General features: G+C 61.4%; 2 protein-coding genes across 22 annotated transcripts in view; one reads left to right on the top strand and one right to left on the bottom strand.

The window, feature by feature from the left end:
• The window catches only part of MYO18A (myosin XVIIIA), a 31,959-nt gene extending 17,715 nt beyond the window's left edge, over positions 1-14,244 (top strand). For 15 of the 21 annotated variants that reach the window (XM_039720497.1, XM_039720496.1, XM_039720493.1 and 12 more), the window contains 22 exons: positions 241-369; positions 821-964; positions 1,976-2,065; positions 2,151-2,270; positions 2,349-2,460; positions 2,563-2,690; positions 2,795-2,949; positions 4,085-4,208; positions 4,285-4,485; positions 4,781-4,891; positions 5,212-5,316; positions 5,428-5,574; positions 5,665-5,778; positions 5,922-6,038; positions 6,141-6,224; positions 6,446-6,583; positions 7,245-7,430; positions 7,513-7,652; positions 8,725-8,769; positions 10,296-10,418; positions 11,308-12,486; positions 13,623-13,759. In XM_039720497.1, coding sequence (XP_039576431.1) covers positions 241-369; positions 821-964; positions 1,976-2,065; positions 2,151-2,270; positions 2,349-2,460; positions 2,563-2,690; positions 2,795-2,949; positions 4,085-4,208; positions 4,285-4,485; positions 4,781-4,891; positions 5,212-5,316; positions 5,428-5,574; positions 5,665-5,778; positions 5,922-6,038; positions 6,141-6,224; positions 6,446-6,583; positions 7,245-7,430; positions 7,513-7,652; positions 8,725-8,769; positions 10,296-10,418; positions 11,308-12,478 — 3,684 coding nt within the window. In that variant the 3' untranslated portion in view covers positions 12,479-12,486; positions 13,623-13,759. Of the gene's footprint in view, positions 1-240; positions 370-820; positions 965-1,975; positions 2,066-2,150; positions 2,271-2,348; positions 2,461-2,562; positions 2,691-2,794; positions 2,950-4,084; positions 4,209-4,284; positions 4,486-4,780; positions 4,892-5,211; positions 5,317-5,427; positions 5,575-5,664; positions 5,779-5,921; positions 6,039-6,140; positions 6,225-6,445; positions 6,584-7,244; positions 7,431-7,512; positions 7,653-8,724; positions 8,770-10,295; positions 10,419-11,307; positions 12,487-13,622 lie in introns of all 21 variants that reach the window. The other 6 variants (XM_039720499.1, XM_039720498.1, XM_039720488.1 and 3 more) reach the window with 3 other exon arrangements.
• Positions 14,245-14,780: 536 nt separating this feature from the next.
• PIPOX (pipecolic acid and sarcosine oxidase) lies at positions 14,781-17,611 on the bottom strand. Its single transcript, XM_039720576.1, has 8 exons — positions 17,437-17,611; positions 16,982-17,130; positions 16,388-16,589; positions 16,076-16,258; positions 15,861-16,013; positions 15,635-15,793; positions 15,451-15,526; positions 14,781-15,356 (listed from the first exon to the last, which is right to left on the bottom strand). Exons 1-8 carry the CDS (start codon positions 17,560-17,562, stop codon positions 15,226-15,228), a joined length of 1,179 nt encoding a protein of 392 aa, XP_039576510.1. The 5' UTR covers positions 17,563-17,611; the 3' UTR covers positions 14,781-15,225.
• Positions 17,612-18,218: the final 607 nt, after the last annotated feature.

Genomic DNA, 18,218 nt, shown 5'->3' with positions numbered 1-18,218 from the left:
GGTGCCCGACACCCCCGGGTGTGGGTGTGGGCAGGGCTGTGCGTCATGGCACGGTGGGACAGCAAAAGGGCAGCACTGTTCACTCCCACCCACGGCATTCCTCATGCCTGGGGAATAAAACCCCACGGTGGGACAGGGCCAGTGCCTGCAGAGGGGAGAGACATCCCCAGCAGCGGGAGGGCGGCACGGCGTGGCCGGAGGGATGCCAGCACCCATCTCTGTCCTGCTCCCCTCCCACAGGTGTTTTTCCGGGCTGGATCTCTGGCCAGGCTGGAGGAGCAGCGGGACACGCAGACCAGCAGGAACATCACCCTTTTCCAGGCGGCGTGCAGGGGCTTCCTGGCACGGCAGCACTTCAAGAAGAGAAAGGTTCGTCCCAGCGACTCTCCCCTCCCCGCTCTGCTGCACAATTTCGCCTAAAATGGGCAGTGCAGCCTTTCTGTGCCTCCTGGGCCAGCACCTCCTCCTCCCGCCTCCCCCGGAGCCGTGGGGGGCCAGGGGGAACCGGGGGGCCAGGGGGAACCGGCAGGGAGGCTGCTGGGCATCGCCGCCGAAGGATGAAGCCACGCTTCAGCTCCTACTTTTATCATTAGAGAGGTGTAAAATAGGCATCTTACAGTGCCTCATCCTCCCGGGATTAGCATTTAGAGGGGCTGGAGAGGATCAAACAGCAGATTTGCTGGTGCAATTAGCAAAATGCTGATGAAGGGAAGCATGCCAGGGTGCTGGCAGGGGTGCTGAGCACCCACACTCCCCGCTTTGCCCTGCTGGTGGCCCTGTACTGACCCCATACCCCGTGCTGACCCCGTGCCCTGCACAGATCCAGGATTTGGCCATCCGGTGCGTGCAGAAGAACATCAAGAAGAACAAAGGGGTGAAGGATTGGCCCTGGTGGAAGCTCTTCACCACGGTGCGGCCCCTCATCGAGGTGCAGCTCACTGAGGACCAGATCCGCGGCAAAGACGTGGGTATCCTTGCTGGGGGATGCTGGATGGAGCAGGGAGGGCTTGGGGGAGCGTTGGCCCTGGGCAGGACCCCACAGTGGGGTGGGATGCAGGACTCCATGGTGGGGTCACATGCAGAAGCTAATGGTAGGGTGGGATGCAGGATCCTGAAGTGGGGTGGGAAGCAAAACCCAGGGAAGGGTGGGATGCAGGATCCTGTGGTGGATTAGGATACAGGATCCCACAGTGGGTTGGGATGCCCATGATGGGGTGCCCGTGATGGGGTGAGATGCAGGACCACGTCTGCCTGCGCCCCATCAGCGCCAGGCTCGAATTGCTCCCTAATTTGCGAATCAGCATGTCATTAGCATCCCGAGAGCCGGCTGTTGCTCGAGCCCAATTACAAGCGTGGAGAATGGAAATGAAACCGTGCGCCGAGAGGCAAATGCGGGGGCTCCACTCGCACCGGCAACCAGACACTGGTGCACCCGGCGAGCACGAGCTGCTGCCTGGCTCAGCTTTCACCCTGACCTGCTGGGGACAGGCATCTGGGTGGGGGCACCTGGGCAGGGGCACCTGGGCCCCTTGCTGCACCTCCAGCCTGTGCTGGGACCAGAGGAAGATGTTAGCAGCCAGACGTGTTTCCACAGCACTGCCTGGTGGTTCCTGGGCATTCTGGCGGGCCCCCTCCCTCCCCACCTGGGCTGGGTGCACCCAAACCCTTCAGCAAGCTGCTGGTGTGTGGATTTGCTCCCACCTCCTCTCACGAGGGATGTGGGTACCCCTCTGCAGCTTTTCTGGGACTGCCTGGCATTTCGACACCATTTATGGGGTTGGAGTCGGCACAACGGCAGAGCGGGTTGGGGAAAGTCCCTGCCCAGCCCTTGGCAGGGGAGAGCAGCCCCGGGGAGCCCCCACCCTGCTCATCCTGTGCAGGGGGGGTGCTGGGGAGGGGCAAAGAGCTGCCAGCCTCCTACCCGCCAGCCTCTTCCCTGCGCCTGCCCCCTCCCTCACCGCCTGCTCTGTTGCAGGAAGAGATCCAGCAGCTGAAGAGCAAACTTGAGAAGGTGGAGAAGGAGCGTAACGAGCTGCGGCTCAACAGCGACCGCCTGGAGAGCAGGGTAGGTCTTTGCCTCTGCCAGGGTGGGGTATGGTGCCGTGCCAGCCTGCCCCAGCCCAGGGTCCCATTCCGCCTGCCACCTCCAGATCACAGAACTGACATCGGAGCTGACGGACGAGCGCAACACCGGCGAGTCGGCCTCCCAGCTGCTGGACGCTGAGACAGCCGAGAGGCTGCGCGCTGAGAAGGAGATGAAGGACCTGCAGGTAAGTGTGCCCTTCCCCAGACTTCCCCAGTGTCGCCTGTCCCCCTCAAGTGCTCACCATGGCCACGTCCCCTCCCAGGCCAAGTACGATGCCCTGAAGAAGCAGATGGAGTCGATGGAGATGGAGGTGATGGAGGCTCGGCTCATCCGGGCGGCCGAGCTCAATGGGGAGCTCGATGATGATGATTCAGGTACTGTCCTGCCTCCAGTGCTGGCTGCTGGCACGCCCTGCAGTGTCCCCTTCTCCCTGTGCCACCCCCACAGCCCCTTGGTGACCACATTTCCCCACACAGGTGGCGAGTGGCGGCTGAAATACGAGCGAGCAGTGCGGGAGATCGACTTCACCAAGAAACGGCTGCAGCAGGAGCTGGAGGACAAGCTGGAGGTGGAGCAGCAGGGCAAGAGGCAGCTGGAGCGCAAGGTGAGTGGGGGCTCCGCTCTGGGGCCTCCCTGGTCCCCTCAGCATGGCAAGGACAGCAGGGTGGCATCCCAGAGCCCTCACTGCCTGCCCGCCTCTGCCCGCAGCTGGCGGATCTGCAGGCGGACAGCGAGGAGAGCCAGCGGGCGCTGCAGCAGCTGAAGAAGAAGTGCCAGCGCCTGGCTGCCGAGCTGCAGGACACCAAGCTGCACCTTGAGGGACAGCAGGGACGAAACCATGACCTGGAGAAGAAGCAACGGAGGTGGGGACCCTGCGCTGGCAGTGGGGGGGACGTGAGGGACACGCCTCTGGCGAAGTGGCATTACCATTTTAGCAGGGATTTGGGCACTTCACCAGCTCCTACTTGGCCGAGGTGTCTCCAGCAGGATGGGGCTGCCAAAGTTGGATGTGTGTGTTGGGGGGGGGTCCCCATGCCCTTTTGGGGGGCGCAGAGCTGGGTGATCCCATCCTTGTGGGGTCATGCCCCATGGTGGAGGCTGCTGGTGCCCTGCGTCTCCACTCGGCACGCGCTGCCATCCCGTCCCCTCTCCCAGCCCCAAAGTTTGCTAACGTTATTAAGCAGCAGGGACGCTTTCATCTCATTATGGTAATGATCGCACACACAAATACAGCGAGAGAATCCAATCTAATTAATTTCAATTTCCGTGGATTGGAGTCTGTGCTAATGCAGCTGTTTATTACCCAGCGCAAGGAAAAATGGGGATTAGCTGCCGAGGTGTTTAACGCAGGTCACAAACTCAAGCACAGGGTTGTTTTCCAAGCCCCAGAGGCAGTGATTTTGGAGCAAACCCAGCTGATCCCATCCCAGGGGCACTGGAAGAGATTGCCACATTGCTGCCTGGCTATAGGCTGTGCTGAGCACTCCTTCAGCAGGGACTTGTGTCCCATCCAGGGGATCGTGTGTCCCCTCTGGGGATGGGACTGGTGCCATGTCATGTGGAGCTCCCACACTGAGATGCAGCTGTGGGAGCCGAGGTACCACAAGAGCCTATCTCTCCTAGAGACCCCTCCATGTCCTGCTTGGCAGGTTTGGTGTCCCCAGCTGCTTTGGAGTAGCCAAGCCCCTGCCATTGGCAGGCACGGTCCCACAGGCACATGCTGGCCCTGGAGAACAGCTCAGGTGCTGCTGGGCTTGGTGCTGCAGGTGCTGCACACCCCTTTAGCATGGAGTGAAGGCGTCAGGAGGAGTGTCTGAGTGACTCCGTGCCACCGTGCTGGCAATTAAAGACTCATCAACAGTGTGTTCCAAACAAGCACTCAGAAGCACACCACCCTTCCCAGTGCTTGCTGCTGAGAGAAGGGGTTGCTCGGTGCAGTGCCCCTGGCACGGGGCTGAGGATCAGTCCCTGGGGTGCTCATCCCACTCTCCCTTGCAGGTTTGACAGCGAGCTCTCGCAGGCGCATGAGGAGGCGCAGCGGGAACGGCTGCAGCGGGAGAAGCTGAGCCGAGAGAAGGATGTGCTGGTGGCCGAGGTCTTTGGCCTCAAGCAGCTGCTGGAGGTGAGTAGCCCCCAGACCCTCCCCAGCCTCCCAATCAGCGGGTGCCTCGGGCTGATGGTGACCCTGTCTCTCGCAGGACAGGGACTCGGACATCGCAGGGCTGACACAGAAGGTGGAGGCACTGGAGGCAGAGCTGCAGGACATCTCCTCCCAGGAGTCAAAGGACGAAGCCTCCCTGGCCAAGGTGAAGAAACAGCTGAGGGACCTGGAGGCGAAGGTCAAAGACCAGGAGGAGGAACTGGATGAGCAGGCTGGGACCATCCAGATGCTGGAGCAGGTACAGTGGGGAGGGGCGAGGTTTCTGGGTGGGGTGGTTTCATGCAGGGCTGTTATTACCTGGGCTGGGCTTGCCTGGGAAGAGGAGGCGGTCGCCCCGAGCCCGGCGGCACGCCAGGCATCGCCGCGGCCGACACGGCTCCCGGCCCTCCGTGCCATGGCCCGGCAGGTCACCATGGGGCGGGCAGCCCAGCTGGCCTCAGACCGGGGGGTTTTCAGGGTGAGTGGTGACTGCAGAGTGGTGTGGAGGGGTCCCCACGTCTCCTTCACTCTGACCACATCCCCACCATTTGCAGGCGAAGCTGCGGCTGGAGATGGAGATGGAGAGGCTGCGGCAGACCCACGCCAAGGAGGTGGAGAGCCGTGACGAGGAGGTGGAGGAGATCCGGCAGTCCTGCCAGAAGAAGGTAGGGCTCAGCTGTGTCCTCTCTGCCCAGGAGGGCCTGGGATGCATCCCCATGCCCTGGCTGGGTACTGGGAGCTGCCAGCTGGGCACCGTCATGCAGCACCCGGCTCCCACGCAGCGACCACAGCCCGGCTCCACCGGCCCGGCGGGTCCGACCAGTCCTTCTGCTGCCCGGGCCAGCGCACGCTGGGCTTTGTGCCTCTGGTTGCACAATCACCCGGTGGTGGGGTCACACAGTGTCTCCAGGCTGTGGGGACACGTGAGGAGGGGTCATGACCCCTCCCCGCCGCCCTGACTGGCTGTCCCCTGTCTGTCCCCCAGCTGAAGCAGATGGAGGTGCAGCTGGAGGAGGAGTATGAGGACAAGCAGAAGGTGCTGAGAGAGAAGCGGGAGCTGGAGAGCAAGTTATCTGCTGTCAGCGAGCAGGTGGGGTGAAGGGCAGCTGGGCACCTGCCTTGCTTTGGGGACCCTGAGGTGGCCGTGGTGGGGTGGACACCCCTCTGGCATGGAACTGTGGCAAAGTTTCCCCTGCCACAGGCCAACCAGCGGGACTTTGAGACGGAAAAGCGCCTGCGCCGGGACCTGAAGAGAACGAAGGCACTGCTGGCTGATGCTCAGATCATGCTGGACCACCTGAAAAACAACGCACCCAGCAAGAGGGAGATCACCCAGCTCAAGAATCAGGTGTGCATCTAGACATTCCTCACACTGCAGGCTTCAAGGGACACAGGGTGTCCCTGTTCCCTGGCCAGGCACTGAGCTATATCCCTGCAGCTGGAAGAGTCGGAGTTCACCTGTGCAGCTGCTGTCAAGGCCCGCAAATCCATGGAAGTGGAGATTGAGGACCTCCACCTGCAGATTGATGACCTTGCCAAGGCCAAGGCAGCGGTGAGCGGGTTTGGGTTGTGATGAACCATGGTGGGGCCATGCCCCATTTGCACCCAGGGTGGCCCCACGCTGTTTGGAGGGGGTTTGGGGGGTGAGTGTCCCGTTCTTGGGATGCAGTGGGAGACACGTGTGTCTCCCTGCAGCTGGAGGAGCAGCTGAGCCGTCTGCAGCGGGAAAAGAATGAAGTGCAGAGCCGGCTGGAGGAGGACCAGGAGGACATGAATGAGCTGATGAAGAAGCACAAGGCAGCTGTGGCCCAGGTGAAGTGGGAGGAGCAGCTGCACCCACCCCACCCCCTCAAGATGTCCCTCTTGGAGCCAGTGCAGTGGGATTGCCACTGATGGCCCTGGTGTGTCCTGCAGGCATCCCGGGACCTGGCGCAGATGAATGACCTCCAGGCACAGCTGGAGGAGGTCAGCAAGGAGAAGCAGGAGCTGCAGGAGAAGGTGAGGATGCACCCTGAGTGAAGACAGGACAATGGGGAGCACCCAGAGACCTGCTGCCCACACCATGCAGGACTGCCCTGCTCCATGGGGGTGCAGAGCAGTCTGGTGGGAAGCTCTCCATCAGGATGGGAGCAGCATGGCCAGCAGCTCTCCTCCAGGACAGCGTGGCAGCGGGGGCAGGGTGATTGTGGTCGAGGCTGAGGCTGCGCCCTCTCCCACAGCTGCAAGGTCTGCAGAGCCAGCTGGAGTTCCTGGAGCAATCCATGGTGGACAAGTCGCTGGTGAGCCGGCAGGAGGCCAAAATCCGTGAGCTGGAGACCAGGCTGGAGTTCGAGAGGACGCAAGTCAAGCGCCTGGAGGTAGTCACAGGGCTTTCCCTGTGCTCCAGCTGGGATGGGTGCAACAGGACCATCATGAAGCTGCCTGAGAGTTTTCTGAGCACCTCCCCTCCCCACGACCCCCCACGCTGCAGCCCTCCCCCTCTGGCAGCCCATCCCTGTCTCCACAGGGAAGGCTCCCTGCAAGCACTGATAACAGTAATCCACCGCCCAGCCCGGCAAAGTGCTGCTCTTTCCCTGCATCGACTTAGGGAAATTATAGACTCCCCAGTCCCGCGAACGCAGCCTGTTTTATATTCTGCCTCCGCAGCTCTGCCGGGGAGCGCGGCAGCTTAGCTCTCCTCTTCATATTTTCCAAGCTATTATTTCCTTCTCCACTCTCTCTGCCTGGGCCATAAATATGCAGCGGCTGGCTCAGTGGCTGGGGGAGAACGGGAGCTATTTTTTCCCCTACGTTACATGTTTTAATTACTTCACACACAGTTAAATCTATTTTTCCAATTCAACAAAGCCCTTGCTGTTGTTCTGCCCCTTCCCTGGCCCTGGGAGGGGGTGGTTTCTCCTCCATCTCCTTGTGTAAATTGATGGGAGGTGGATCCATCCTCGCATCATTGGCCGGTGGGTATCGGGGTGAGGGTGAGAGGTCTGTGAGGGGATTTGGGGTGACCCCGCTGCTCGGCAGAGCCTGGCCACGCGGCTGAAGGAGAACATGGAGAAGCTGACGGAGGAGCGGGATCAGCGCGCGGCCGCCGAGAACCGGGAGAAGGAGCAGAACAAGCGGCTGCAGCGGCAGCTCCGCGATGTCAAGGAGGAGATGGGCGAGCTGGCCAAGAAGGAGGCAGAAGCCAGCCGCAAGAAGCACGAGCTGGTGAGGAGCCCGTGGCAGGGCCAGGTGGGGCACAAGGGGGTGTTCCCTGAGGAATGTGGCTCATCCCACTCCCTCCCTGCAGGAGATGGACCTGGAGAGCCTGGAAGCTGCCAACCAGAGCCTGCAGTCAGACCTGAAGCTGGCCTTCAAGCGCATCGGGGACCTGCAGGCGGCCATCGAGGATGAGATGGAGAGTGACAGCAATGAGGACCTCATCAACAGGTAACAGCACCTGGGCCCAGCTCCCCTGCATCCCTGGGGGTCACTGCTTCCCCTTGCCACTTCAGAAATGCCACAGGGACCCCTTGGCTCTGCCTGGCCCTGGCAGGATGCTGTCTGTGCATCCATCCGTGTATCGTGCACGCGTGCATCTGTCCATGCACCCGTGTCTGTCCGTCCATGCATCGGGCACCTGTGCACACAGGCATCAGTCCATGCATCTGTGCATCCATCCCTCCGTCCACCCGCAGCCCCCACGAGCTTCAACCACTTGTGGAGGTGCCTGAAATGCATCCAGGATCCTGCCAGCTGGCTGGAAACAGCCCAGGGAGCCCCAGGAGCCAGGGCAGCACAAGCTGGCAGGAGGTTTGGGATGCTGGGATCCAGCCCAGCCCAGGATAGAATTATAGAATCATACAATTGTTTAGGTTGGGAAAGACCTCTGAGATAATCGACTCCAGCCATTAACTCAGCACTGCCATGTTAGCACTAAATCATGTCCCCAAGTGCCATATCCACACATTTTTTTAATGTTTCCAGGCAGTGACTCCACCACTTCCCTGGACAACCTGTTAAAACGTCTGACCACCCTTTTGGTGAAGAAATTTTCCCTAATATCCAACCCAAGCCTCCCATGGCACAACTTGAGGCCATGTCCTTGTCTTACTGCTTTTTCTTGGGAGCAGCACCTGATCCCCCCACTACAACCTCCTTTCAGGAAGTTGTAGGGAGTGAAAACGTCCCCCCGATTCCTCCTTTCCTCCAGGCTAAGCCCCTCCAGCTCCCTCAGTTGCTCCTCATCAGATTTGTGTTCCAGACCCTTCCTCAGCTCTGTTGCCTTTCTTTGGATACACTCCAGCACCCAACCTGGGATGCTGAGATCCAGCTGGGTGCAACCCCACTCCAGGGGCACAGGGCAACCCCACTCCAGCCTCACCTCCCTCCCCTGACCCTTCCCCATAATTTAATTTTCCCACCCACTTGGTCTTTTTTTAAAATTTATTTTTAATTTATTGAATTTCTTTTCTGTTGTGTTTCTCCCCCCTCCCACCCTGCCCCCTCCAACCCCTCCCAGTTTGCAGGACATGGTGGCAAAGTATCAGAAAAGAAAGAGTAAAATGTGAGGAGCATCTCTTTCCTTCCTCCCCTCCCCTAACCCCCACCTCACCCCCAGGGGCCGGGGTCCTGCATGCCACTGGCCCAACTCTGCATGCCCTAACAGCACCCACGGCATGGCCCAGCACGGCACGGCACGGCACAGCACATAACCACATCCCGTACATGGGGGTGGGATGAGCCCCTGGGATGGGGTGGGGGGTGATGCTCTGCCGTGGCTGATGGCAAATGTGTCAGCATGGGGCAGCAATGGAGCCCTGCTGCCACTAATTAATGCCCAATCCATGGTTGCTCTCACAACCCAGGTCCTGCTTAACTAACGGCACGTTTGCCTGGACATAAACTGTGTTTGATGTGGAGCTTAATTCCATCGGTCAGGAAACCTTAGCTGCCCCCAGTGCTTGGTTTTGGGGCTCGTTGGGGTTTTTTTTTGTGTCATTCTGTGGTTTTTTGTTGGTGGTTTTTTCTTTCCCCCAAGCCCAGCGTTGCCTGGATGTATTGCAGGGGAGGGAGATGCGCAGGATGGAGAGCAGCTCGTTGCTCTGAATTCAAAAAGAGAAGGATTCATATACAGGGTCTATCCAGGCCTGTCCCTTGTGCTGTTTGCTTCATTCCCAGGCAGGGAATAAGCCCAAAACCAGGCGGATAAGAGGCCATTTAAGATCCTGTGATACATCCCATCCCTTCTTTGGAGCGGCCTGGTGGGAGCGGGGTGGCAAGAGGGGACCACTCCGCTTCAATTTCCGTATAGATCCCGGCGGTGCTGCCGTGGCCCTAATGAAAGCAGTAAGCACTGAGGTATTAAGAGAGATTTATTCAGGGATGCTTTTAACGTGGAGGAATGGATTTTGCAATGCAGACAGCACCTTCTTTCTAAAGGCAATCAATATGGTTACGAACGGCCGTTATAAATTAGATGGTTTAAGCCAGATAGGACTTTTTTTACTCCGGGACGTAAATCAGGGGCTCTCGGGCACGGCAGGGCTGTAAATCTGCCCGCTGTGCTCCCGCGCCCGCCGTGCCAGAGCCGCTTCTGTTCCGCCTGCTAAACTCCTGTTTACCCGGGGCCATCAGCACTGCTCTTCCTCGCTGTAATTCTGCGCTCGACGGCAGCCTGTAAAATGAACCCACTTATTTCCTTCCCAGTCCTGGAGCTGGAAATCTCCTGTGTTTCTGGAGCTGTGCCCTGCCTGCTGCCCCAAAGCCAGGCCTTGCTGTCTCCAGCTCTGGAGCCAGGCAGTGGCAGGGAGATGTTGGGCAGAGGATGCAGGAGCCCCTTGGGCAGCCACAGGGGTTTGGGCGTGCTTCAGGGAGCCCCTGGCTTGCAGGTTGAACTATGTGTGGGCAGATTATGTCCCAGAGATGGAGCAGAACCATAGGATGGGGTTTCACCCATGCCAGGGTACACAGGCAGTGGGTGCTGGAGGGGTTCAGTGCCTTCCAATGCACTTCCATCTCTCCAGCACCCAAAAACTCACTGCCTCTTGCTGACCTCTTGCTTTCTTCCACCCTGACCCGCTCCTCCGGCAGCGATGGTGACTCAGATGTGGACTCGGAGCTGGAGGAGCGCGTGGATGGGGTGAAGTCTTGGCTCTCCAAGAACAAAGGCTCCTCCAAAGCGCTCTCTGATGATGGCAGCCTGAAAGGCAGCAGGTGGGTGCAGGGCTGGGCATGGGGCTGGCGGGCAGAGGGTGGGCTGAGCTGTGCTGGGACATGGACAGGGCTGGGTGGGTGCCTGTGGGATGTGGCATTTGGTGCTGTGTTTGGTGCTTGTGTGGATGGCCAGGGAAGGATTAATGCTGGTGAGCAGCTCAGTCTTCACTGGGGACACACATCCCCCCACCCAGGGGGAACTCCCTGGTCCCCCTTCCCTCATCCCACCATGGAGGCCTATGGGGCATCCACAGCCCCCACCCCATCTGCCTCCCAGGGCTTGCGGTGCTGGGCTTTAGCTCTGTGCAGCAATCCATCTCTCCAGGACTGATTCCTTGCTCCATCTGCAGCCCCACCCCATCTCTCCCCACACCTCTCAGAAAATGTTGGCAGAGGTGGGGAACGTGCCCAGGTGCACCCACGGCATGGGGCTGAGGCACGCAGCCCCACTCCCCCTTGGAAAACGCTTGCCTGCTGAGCGCAGATTGCTTTTATCCAAACCCAATTTCCTAGCAGGGCTCCAGGAGTCCCAGGGGACTCCCTCCCTCTGCCGAGCAGGGGGGAAAGATCTGAGCTGGTTTCTGTTAATTGGTTTAATTTATTCAGCGGTGCAGATGTAAAACATTTTGTTATTGGAGATAATTCCACCTTTTCTGAAGTCGGGAATCAAACGCAGCGGCTCCAGGTAGCCGACAATGAAATAAATTGAAGGCAACACTTTAAAGGGGGATCAAAGTGCTAGGCTAGAACAATTCCCCCATTTACATGACATTTTTCCACGATGCCGTTTCCCGCTGACGCAAACCGCCGGGGCCGCCTCCTTCTCCCGCTCATCTCCGTGTCTCTCTTGTCTCCCCGGTGCGTGCGGGGCCGCGGTGCCGCGCCGCAGGTCAGCCCCGCCGGACGGCCCCGAGCCCGACGAGCGGCCGGTGTCGGTGCTGAGCTCCCTCAGCTACAGGAAGCGGCCGGGCCTCAAGGACTCCATAGGCGGCCTCGGGGATGAGCAGACGCTGTTCAGCGCCCTGGGCGAGCGGCCGCCTTCCCCCGAGCGCCCTCCGCGCCGGGCGGCCCGCGGCGGCGAGCCCCAGGACCGGGCGGCCGTCATCGCCCGCGCCTTCGCCGACGCCAGCGGCCGGGCTCGCCAAGGGCTGGACAAGCGGTGGTCCCTCTCGGCCACCGACGTAGAGAAAGCGTCTGTCGCCTCCGCCCCAGTGAGCCGCGTCTCCTCCGCATCCTGGCGCGGGCTGGAGGACGGCGACGGTGGGGATGAGGGATGCTCGGTGCTGAGCTTCGCCCTCTCCAGCCCCGGCAGCTTGCGGAGCCGGCGCGGGGGCCCCGAGGGCCGCCCCGAGTCGCGGCTCTCCCTGGCCCGCAGCCGGCTGGATGAGGCGGACGAGGGGTCCCGCGGGCAGCCCCTCTTGGGGCGCAGCTTCTCCGTGCCCCCGCGGCCCCGCAGCGCGGCCTCCGAGGAGGAGGCTCCCGGGGACGCCCGCCCCGGGCGGCACCGCTCCTACCTCGACCCCGACCTGGAAGCCGCCATCCAAGAGGTGCTGAGCTACCGCCCGCTGCCGGCCAGGGGCTACTCCAGCCCCGACTCGGGGGACGACGGCCGCAGTGTCCGCAGTGTCCGCAGTGTCCGCAGTGTCCGGAGCGCGGCCCCCCTGGGCGCTGCTGACCGCCCCTCCGGCAGCCTGCGCCGCTCCGCGTCCGCCCTCGACTTCTCCCGGCACACTTGCCGCTGCCGCAGCAGCTCGGCCTCCTCCGAGGAAGAGGAGGAGCAGAAGAAGAAGAGCTCCAAGAAGCGCGCCAAGAAAAGCAAGAAGAAATCCAAGAAGAAGAAGAAGAAGCAGCAGTCATCGTCCGAGTCCAGTTCCTCCTCCGAGTCCTCCTCCGGCTCCACCAGCTCCTACCGCAGCACCTCCAGTGTCAAGAAGGGCCCGCGGGGAGCGGGGAGCGAGGAGCCGACACGTCCTGCCCGGGCCAAGAAGGAGGAGAAGCAGCGGAAAAAGCAGGTGGACAACCTGATGATGAAGTACCTGTACCGTCCCGAGAGCGACTGAGGCAGGAGGTGGGAGCGGTGTGTGCCGTGCAGCATGAACCTCCCCGTGTGCCACTAACCGCTCGCCCTAACCCTCTCCTGACTCCGGAGCTCTCCTCCCCGGCGTGGGCAGCCCGGGATGGGGCAGCCCTCTGTGCCTGCAGCAGCCCTGCTGCGGGCATCTCCATCGCTGGGAGATCCCCGGCATGGCCACAGCGGGACCGGCGCTGCCCGTGCTGCCAAGATTAGCTGCGGGACACCAGGAAGCGCTAATCCCTTCCTGGCTCCCCAGCCATCGGCCGGGACACATCTGGATGTATTCCTTCAGGAAATTGTTCAGGGTTTGGTGGGCAGCACAGCCCCCAGGAGCAGAGGGGAGTGGGATGGGTACTAACACGCACCCACTGCAGTGTGTGAGCATGGGGGGAGGCTGCACCCATGGCGGGGGGAACCCAGGTTGGGCTGCTGGAGTTGCCCTGTGCCCTGCTGGGTGCCTGTGATGGGAATTCGGGACGCACCCACTGCAGTGTGTGAGCATGGGGGGGACCCAGGTTGGGCTGTGCCCTATTGGGTGCCTGTGATGGGAATTCGGAGTGTGAATGGCATCAGCCTGCAGGACTCTGGAGCTCTGCATGCTGTTAGATGCAGAGAGGGTGTGTTTGGGCTCGCTGGCAGCGATTTCAGAGCAGGCTTCATCCTTTCTGATGGCTGAATAGGAGAGTGGCTGGAGGAGGGGAAAGAAGCCTTTTGGAAATGTGCTTCCCTTGAGCTGTCTATCCCAGAGGAAGGGAGGGCATCATGGGGTACCGGGGAGCAACAACCCCAGCACCAGCCCTGGGCTCGGGTACAACCAGGACCCTCAGGGTGTCTGGCGACACTGGTGTTGGCATTCAGGGCCACGAGCCTTTTCCTGGGCAGGCTCAGCTCGGCCCCACTGCAGAGCAGGGGCTCAGCTCGGCGCAGCGAGGAGTTGTTTGCAGTGAGGCATGTCCCAAATATCTCGGAAAGAATAAAAAAGGAGGCAATCAAGGCTCCATCCAGCTGGCTGCCAGCGTGCTGGCTCACCGCAGCTCCCGCTGCAGCCGGAGGGGAGCTGAGCTCAGCAGCCAAGCCATGCTGGGGACATGCTGGGCTTTTCACCCCCCTAACCCCGCTCTCTCCCGCAGCCCCACGAGCTCCCGGCACACCTTCACCTACGACAGATGGGACGATGAGCAGGACGCCGGGGACAGCACACGTCGCTCCTCCCGCAGCTCCCCCAGTGCCAGCGAGGCGGAGAGCCGGGCTGCCGAGACCCCCGCCTAGCCCCCCGCCGCCCCGGGGCCGCCCGGGCAGCCGGTATTTCTTCTGCACGGGTTTTGGGGGGACACACGCAGCCGCCCCCCCGGCTCCAGCCACGGGAGGAGCAGCCCGGCCGGCTCGCTGGCTGCACCCCCCGCCCTCCCACCTCCTGTCTGCCCTTGGCGGCGGAGTCGGCTGCTCCGGCACCCGGGATTTGTTCCTCAGTGCCTGCTGGCACCTCGTTTTGTAACTTAAACTCCCCCCCTCGGCACCCTGCCGTCCTCTTACACCCCTTTTAGTTGAGCCAAAGACGTCTCTCGCTGGCCGGGCCCTGGGGAGCAGCCGGGAAGGGGACATGGGGAGAGGGTCCCGTGTGCCCACCTGGGTTTTTGTGACCCCTCCCCAGCTCCCCACTTCTGCCTGGCTGTTTTGCACTAGCCCAGCTGTGCATCTTCCCCCACCCCCTTTACTTTCAGTATGAAAATAAACGTCATTTCTGGCTGGTGATGCTGGCTGCTGCCTGCTCCATGTGCCTGGGGGGTCTCCCCATTTTGGGGGGGGTGTTTTCACGGTGGAAGGATCTGATGGAATACATCCAACCCCAGCAAGGATTCAGGGCTTCATGGAAAGGCCAAGTCCGGCCTCTTCCCTGAGCCTGCTGCACCCATGGGTGCTGGGGAGGGGAGTGGGGGGGGAAGCCCTCGTGGGTGCCAGTGCTGAATCATTTATCAATCTTCATAAATATGCAGATGAGCAGCGGGACAGAGCCTCTGCCTGCTGGCGTTAAATAATTAACACAGAGGAGATGATGATGTGCGTTGCTGGCTGCCTGCACGGCTCAGCCTCAGCCCTGGCCCTGTGCTGTCCCCGTGCCATGTGCTGTGCCCTGCACCTGGGACAGCCGGCACCCTGGGGACCCTCCTGACTCCTTGGCAGGTTGTTTCCCTTTCCCCAGTGTCTCCTGGAAGCACACAGGCCAAGCTCGGTGCTCGCTGCCATAAAGCCACGCTGCGCTAATGCGCTTTCATTAAGTGGGAGCGATCTAATGATAATAAAATGGCACATTTAACATTAAAACATTTAACTTGACTCCTAAGCGAGTGTGTCTCTCCGCGCTGCTCCTGCTCCATCTTCATGAGGCTGACAAAGCTTCTTAATTTGTTCCCCAGGAGTGGGTGCTGGGTAGAGGTGGCCTGGCACCCCATGGCACGGGGGATGCTGGGGTGCTGCGATGTGGGGAGGCAGGGTGCCAGGATGCAGGGATGTGGGGAAGCAAGGATGCAGAGGTGCTGGGATGCTGGAATGTGGGGACACGGCAGTGCAGGGTATCTGGGGGGTGGGGTTGGAGGAATGCAGCATGCTGGGAGTCCCCAGGGTGCAGGGAGGTGGAAATGCAGGAGATGGAGGTGTGGGTGTGAGGACACTGCGATGCAGGGACACAGCTGCAGGCCAGCGCGATGCCATGAGGGCACTTCTGGAGCCCCACACCTACTGTGCAGCCCCCAGCACACCGGGGAAACGAGTGATGGCAAAGTGGGCCACGCTGTAGGATGGCTCCTCACCCAGGCTCAGCTCACACAGCAACTTTCCCACCACTGGCGCCAGCTTGAACCCATGGCCTGTGGGAAGGAGAGGGAAGGTGGGGACACAACCATCCCCACAACCCTGCACAGCTCTGGGGTGCTGGGCTGGGAGGTGGCTGCCCTTGCCTACCTGAGAAGCCAGCACCAATGACGATGTTGCTGAACTTGGGGTGCCGGTCCAGGATGAAATCTCCATCTGGAGTGTTCTGGGGAGACAGGGTGTGAAGGTGAGGGGACAGGCTGGGGTCCACCTTGGGGTGGGGGAAGGCTCAGGACCCCGGATGCCTGGATCAGTGCCCTGGGGAGGGTCTCACCGTGTAGAGGCAGGTCTCCCTCACTGCGGGCTGGGTCTCCAGCCCGGGCAGATAGCTGCTGATGAAGCTGCTCAGAATGGCAATGTCAGAGCAGGGGGCACTCGAGGGGACCTGGTCCCGCTTCTCTGGGTCAGTGGGGCTGCCGTGGTGGTGGCACACCTGGAGCACAGCTGGTCAGGCTGGGCTGGTTAGGGAATCCCCCCACCTTCAGCTGTGCCCTGCTCACCTTCATCAGACCTGGGTACTCAATGGAGGGCAGCCCGTAGATGCCGTGGGGGGCTTGGCTCAGCCCCAGGGTCAAGAAGCAGGGACTGACACTGCCCAAGGCAGCACTCCCAGGCTGCTTCTCCTTCCAGTAGCAGACATCGATGCGCAGGGGCTGCAATCACTCCATTAGCTCTGGCCATGCCTGTGCCACCCCCCCGCGCCACCAACCTTTACCTGCAGTGGCAGTGACAGACCCAGCTGTTCCACGAAGGCACCGGTCCAGGCTCCAGCCGTGATGACGAGCCGGGGGGCTCTGTACACCCCCGCAGGGGTGGTGACAGTGACCGTGGCCCCGGGTTCGATGCGCAGCACTTTCTCCCCGTCCCTCAGGGTGCCCCCGTGCCGGCGAAAAACCTCCTGGGAGGGGAGGGTGACAGGAGGTGGCTGTGAGGATAGAGCCAGGAGACCCCCATCCCATCCCATCCCATCCCATCCCATCCCATCCCATCCCATCCCAAAGCTCTCCATCCCCTCTGCAGCGCCCACCTGCACTGCCCGCAGTGCCCGCTCAGCGAAGAGCACCCCGGCAGTGCTGTCCAGCACGGCCACCTGGCCAGCTGGCAGCTGGAAGCCAGGGAAGCGCTGGGCCAGCGCCGCGGCGTCGAGGAGCTCGTGGACACCCAGGCTCCTCCTGCAGGCCTCCAGCTCCGGCTCTCCCGGCGGCCCCAGCACCAGCAGTCCCGTCTGCCTGCATCCCACCAGCCCCGTCAGCTCGCCCTGCTCCCCCTCCCTGCATGGACCCCCAGCTTGCTTTGCCCCTGGGGGAAACTGAGGCACGGTGACAGCAGCGATGCTTGGGGTGTGCTACACCCTGGTGCTGGGGCACTGCACGGTGGGATGCAGGGGACAAGGGCAGAGTGAGATGCATGGGGAGGGTCTGGACACTTACATCACACTCTCCCTCCTAAATACAGCAAGGACCACCAGCCCTGACCCCGGCGCGGCACCGGAGGATCATTTAGATGCTCATTTCCTTAATGACATTTCCCTCTTGGGGCCCCATAAATCACCAGGAACCGGCAGCTGCCTGCCAAGGAAGCCGCATCCCACCCAAAGCTCACCGCCCCCTGTCCCCATCACCTGTAGAGGGTGGCGCCGGTCTCGGCCTCCAGCTGCTGCCAGAGGCGGAAGCAGTCGGGCATCATGCGGGAATAGTGCTGCTGGGGGTAGGCGCTGCGGATGATGCGGCTCTGCCCGTGAGAGCTGCCCCGAGAGTGGGGCAGGAGGAACTGCGGGGCAGAGAGGGCAGGGGCTGACCACAGACACTGCCACCCTCAGTGCCACCAGCGCCGTGTGGCAGAGGGCACCTTGGGGACACAGCCTGTCCTGTCCCCCACGGCGGGGAAACAGCAGGACATGGGGGTCCTGGCGCTGGGGACACGAGGGTGTTGGCACTAGGGACAGGGTGTCCTGGCGCTGGGGACTGCAGTGCCAGCAGCAGCTCTGCTCCGCACCACGGTGGAGGGCAGCCAGGTCTGCGGGCACCCTCCCCAGCCCGTCGGGAACGGGGACGTGGCAGAATGGGGTCACCATACCTGCTCCAGCAGCAGAGTGTCCTTGTGGCGCTGGGCCAGGTGGTAGGCAGTGAAAGAGCCCTGGATGCCGGCTCCGATGACAATGACATCGTAGGTGGACTTGTGGGGCTGGCTGGGGGCAGCCATGGCTGTGCCCGTCCCTGCTGCTGTCTCTGTGGCTGCTGGGAGGAGGCCAAGGGGAGGAACGGGGCAGAGTCCAGCCGAGCGCAGCGGGTGGGGGAGCCCTGGCCTCCTCCCAGCTCTGTGGGGACACGGGGACACAGGGGCCACACGCTTCCTGCCCCTTGCGGCCGGCCAGGCACGAATATTCTCACTCCAACACCAACGCCTGGTCCCACCAGGGCAGGCAGCTCAGGGTGGCACAGATGTGAAGGAAAACACTTCCAAGAATTCCCCCTTTCCACTGGGCACTGCTGGCTCCAGCTCTGGTGGGACACAGGGCTTCCATTTGTGTGCCAGTGGGAAACCCCCCACTTGCTTCAGGCAAACAAGGCTTTTTTTCCTCCAGCACAATTTATTACAGCCATAAACCACTTTGTCACCATCTTTTTGTTGTTATTTTTTTAACGGGAGATAGGGGTGATTTAGGGCTCACCAGAGCTGCCAGGATGCAGCATGGTGGATTTTGCAAGTCTGTAAAATGTTGGGGTGTGAGTGGAGTTTGGGGACAATGCCTCAGAGTGGGGGATAACACAGACAGGGGCTGCCAGTTTTGCCCACTGCCACCACTGTCCCATGCTGCCTGACAGCTAATTAGGGGAATTAATTTACTCTGGCTTCTG

This window comes from Passer montanus, unplaced genomic scaffold (genome assembly GCF_014805655.1).
Source record: "Passer montanus isolate IOZ18808 unplaced genomic scaffold, ASM1480565v1 scaffold44, whole genome shotgun sequence".
Taxonomy (NCBI): Eukaryota; Metazoa; Chordata; class Aves; order Passeriformes; family Passeridae; genus Passer; species Passer montanus.
This window is presented reverse-complemented; position numbering and strand designations above follow the sequence as displayed.

Bases quoted from the DNA above. Each gene is read 5' to 3' on its own strand.
- PIPOX (XM_039720576.1), bottom strand. From the start codon at position 17,562: ATGGCTGCCCCCAGCCAGCCCCACAAGTCCACCTACGATGTCATTGTC. The intron at 17,131-17,436 runs GTATGGTGACCC...TCTGCCCCGCAG, and splicing joins ACACTCTGCTGCTGGAGCAG to TTCCTCCTGCCCCACTCTCG. The intron at 15,794-15,860 runs GTGAGCAGGGCA...GCTGTGCTCCAG, and splicing joins AGTACCCAGGTCTGATGAAG to GTGTGCCACCACCACGGCAG.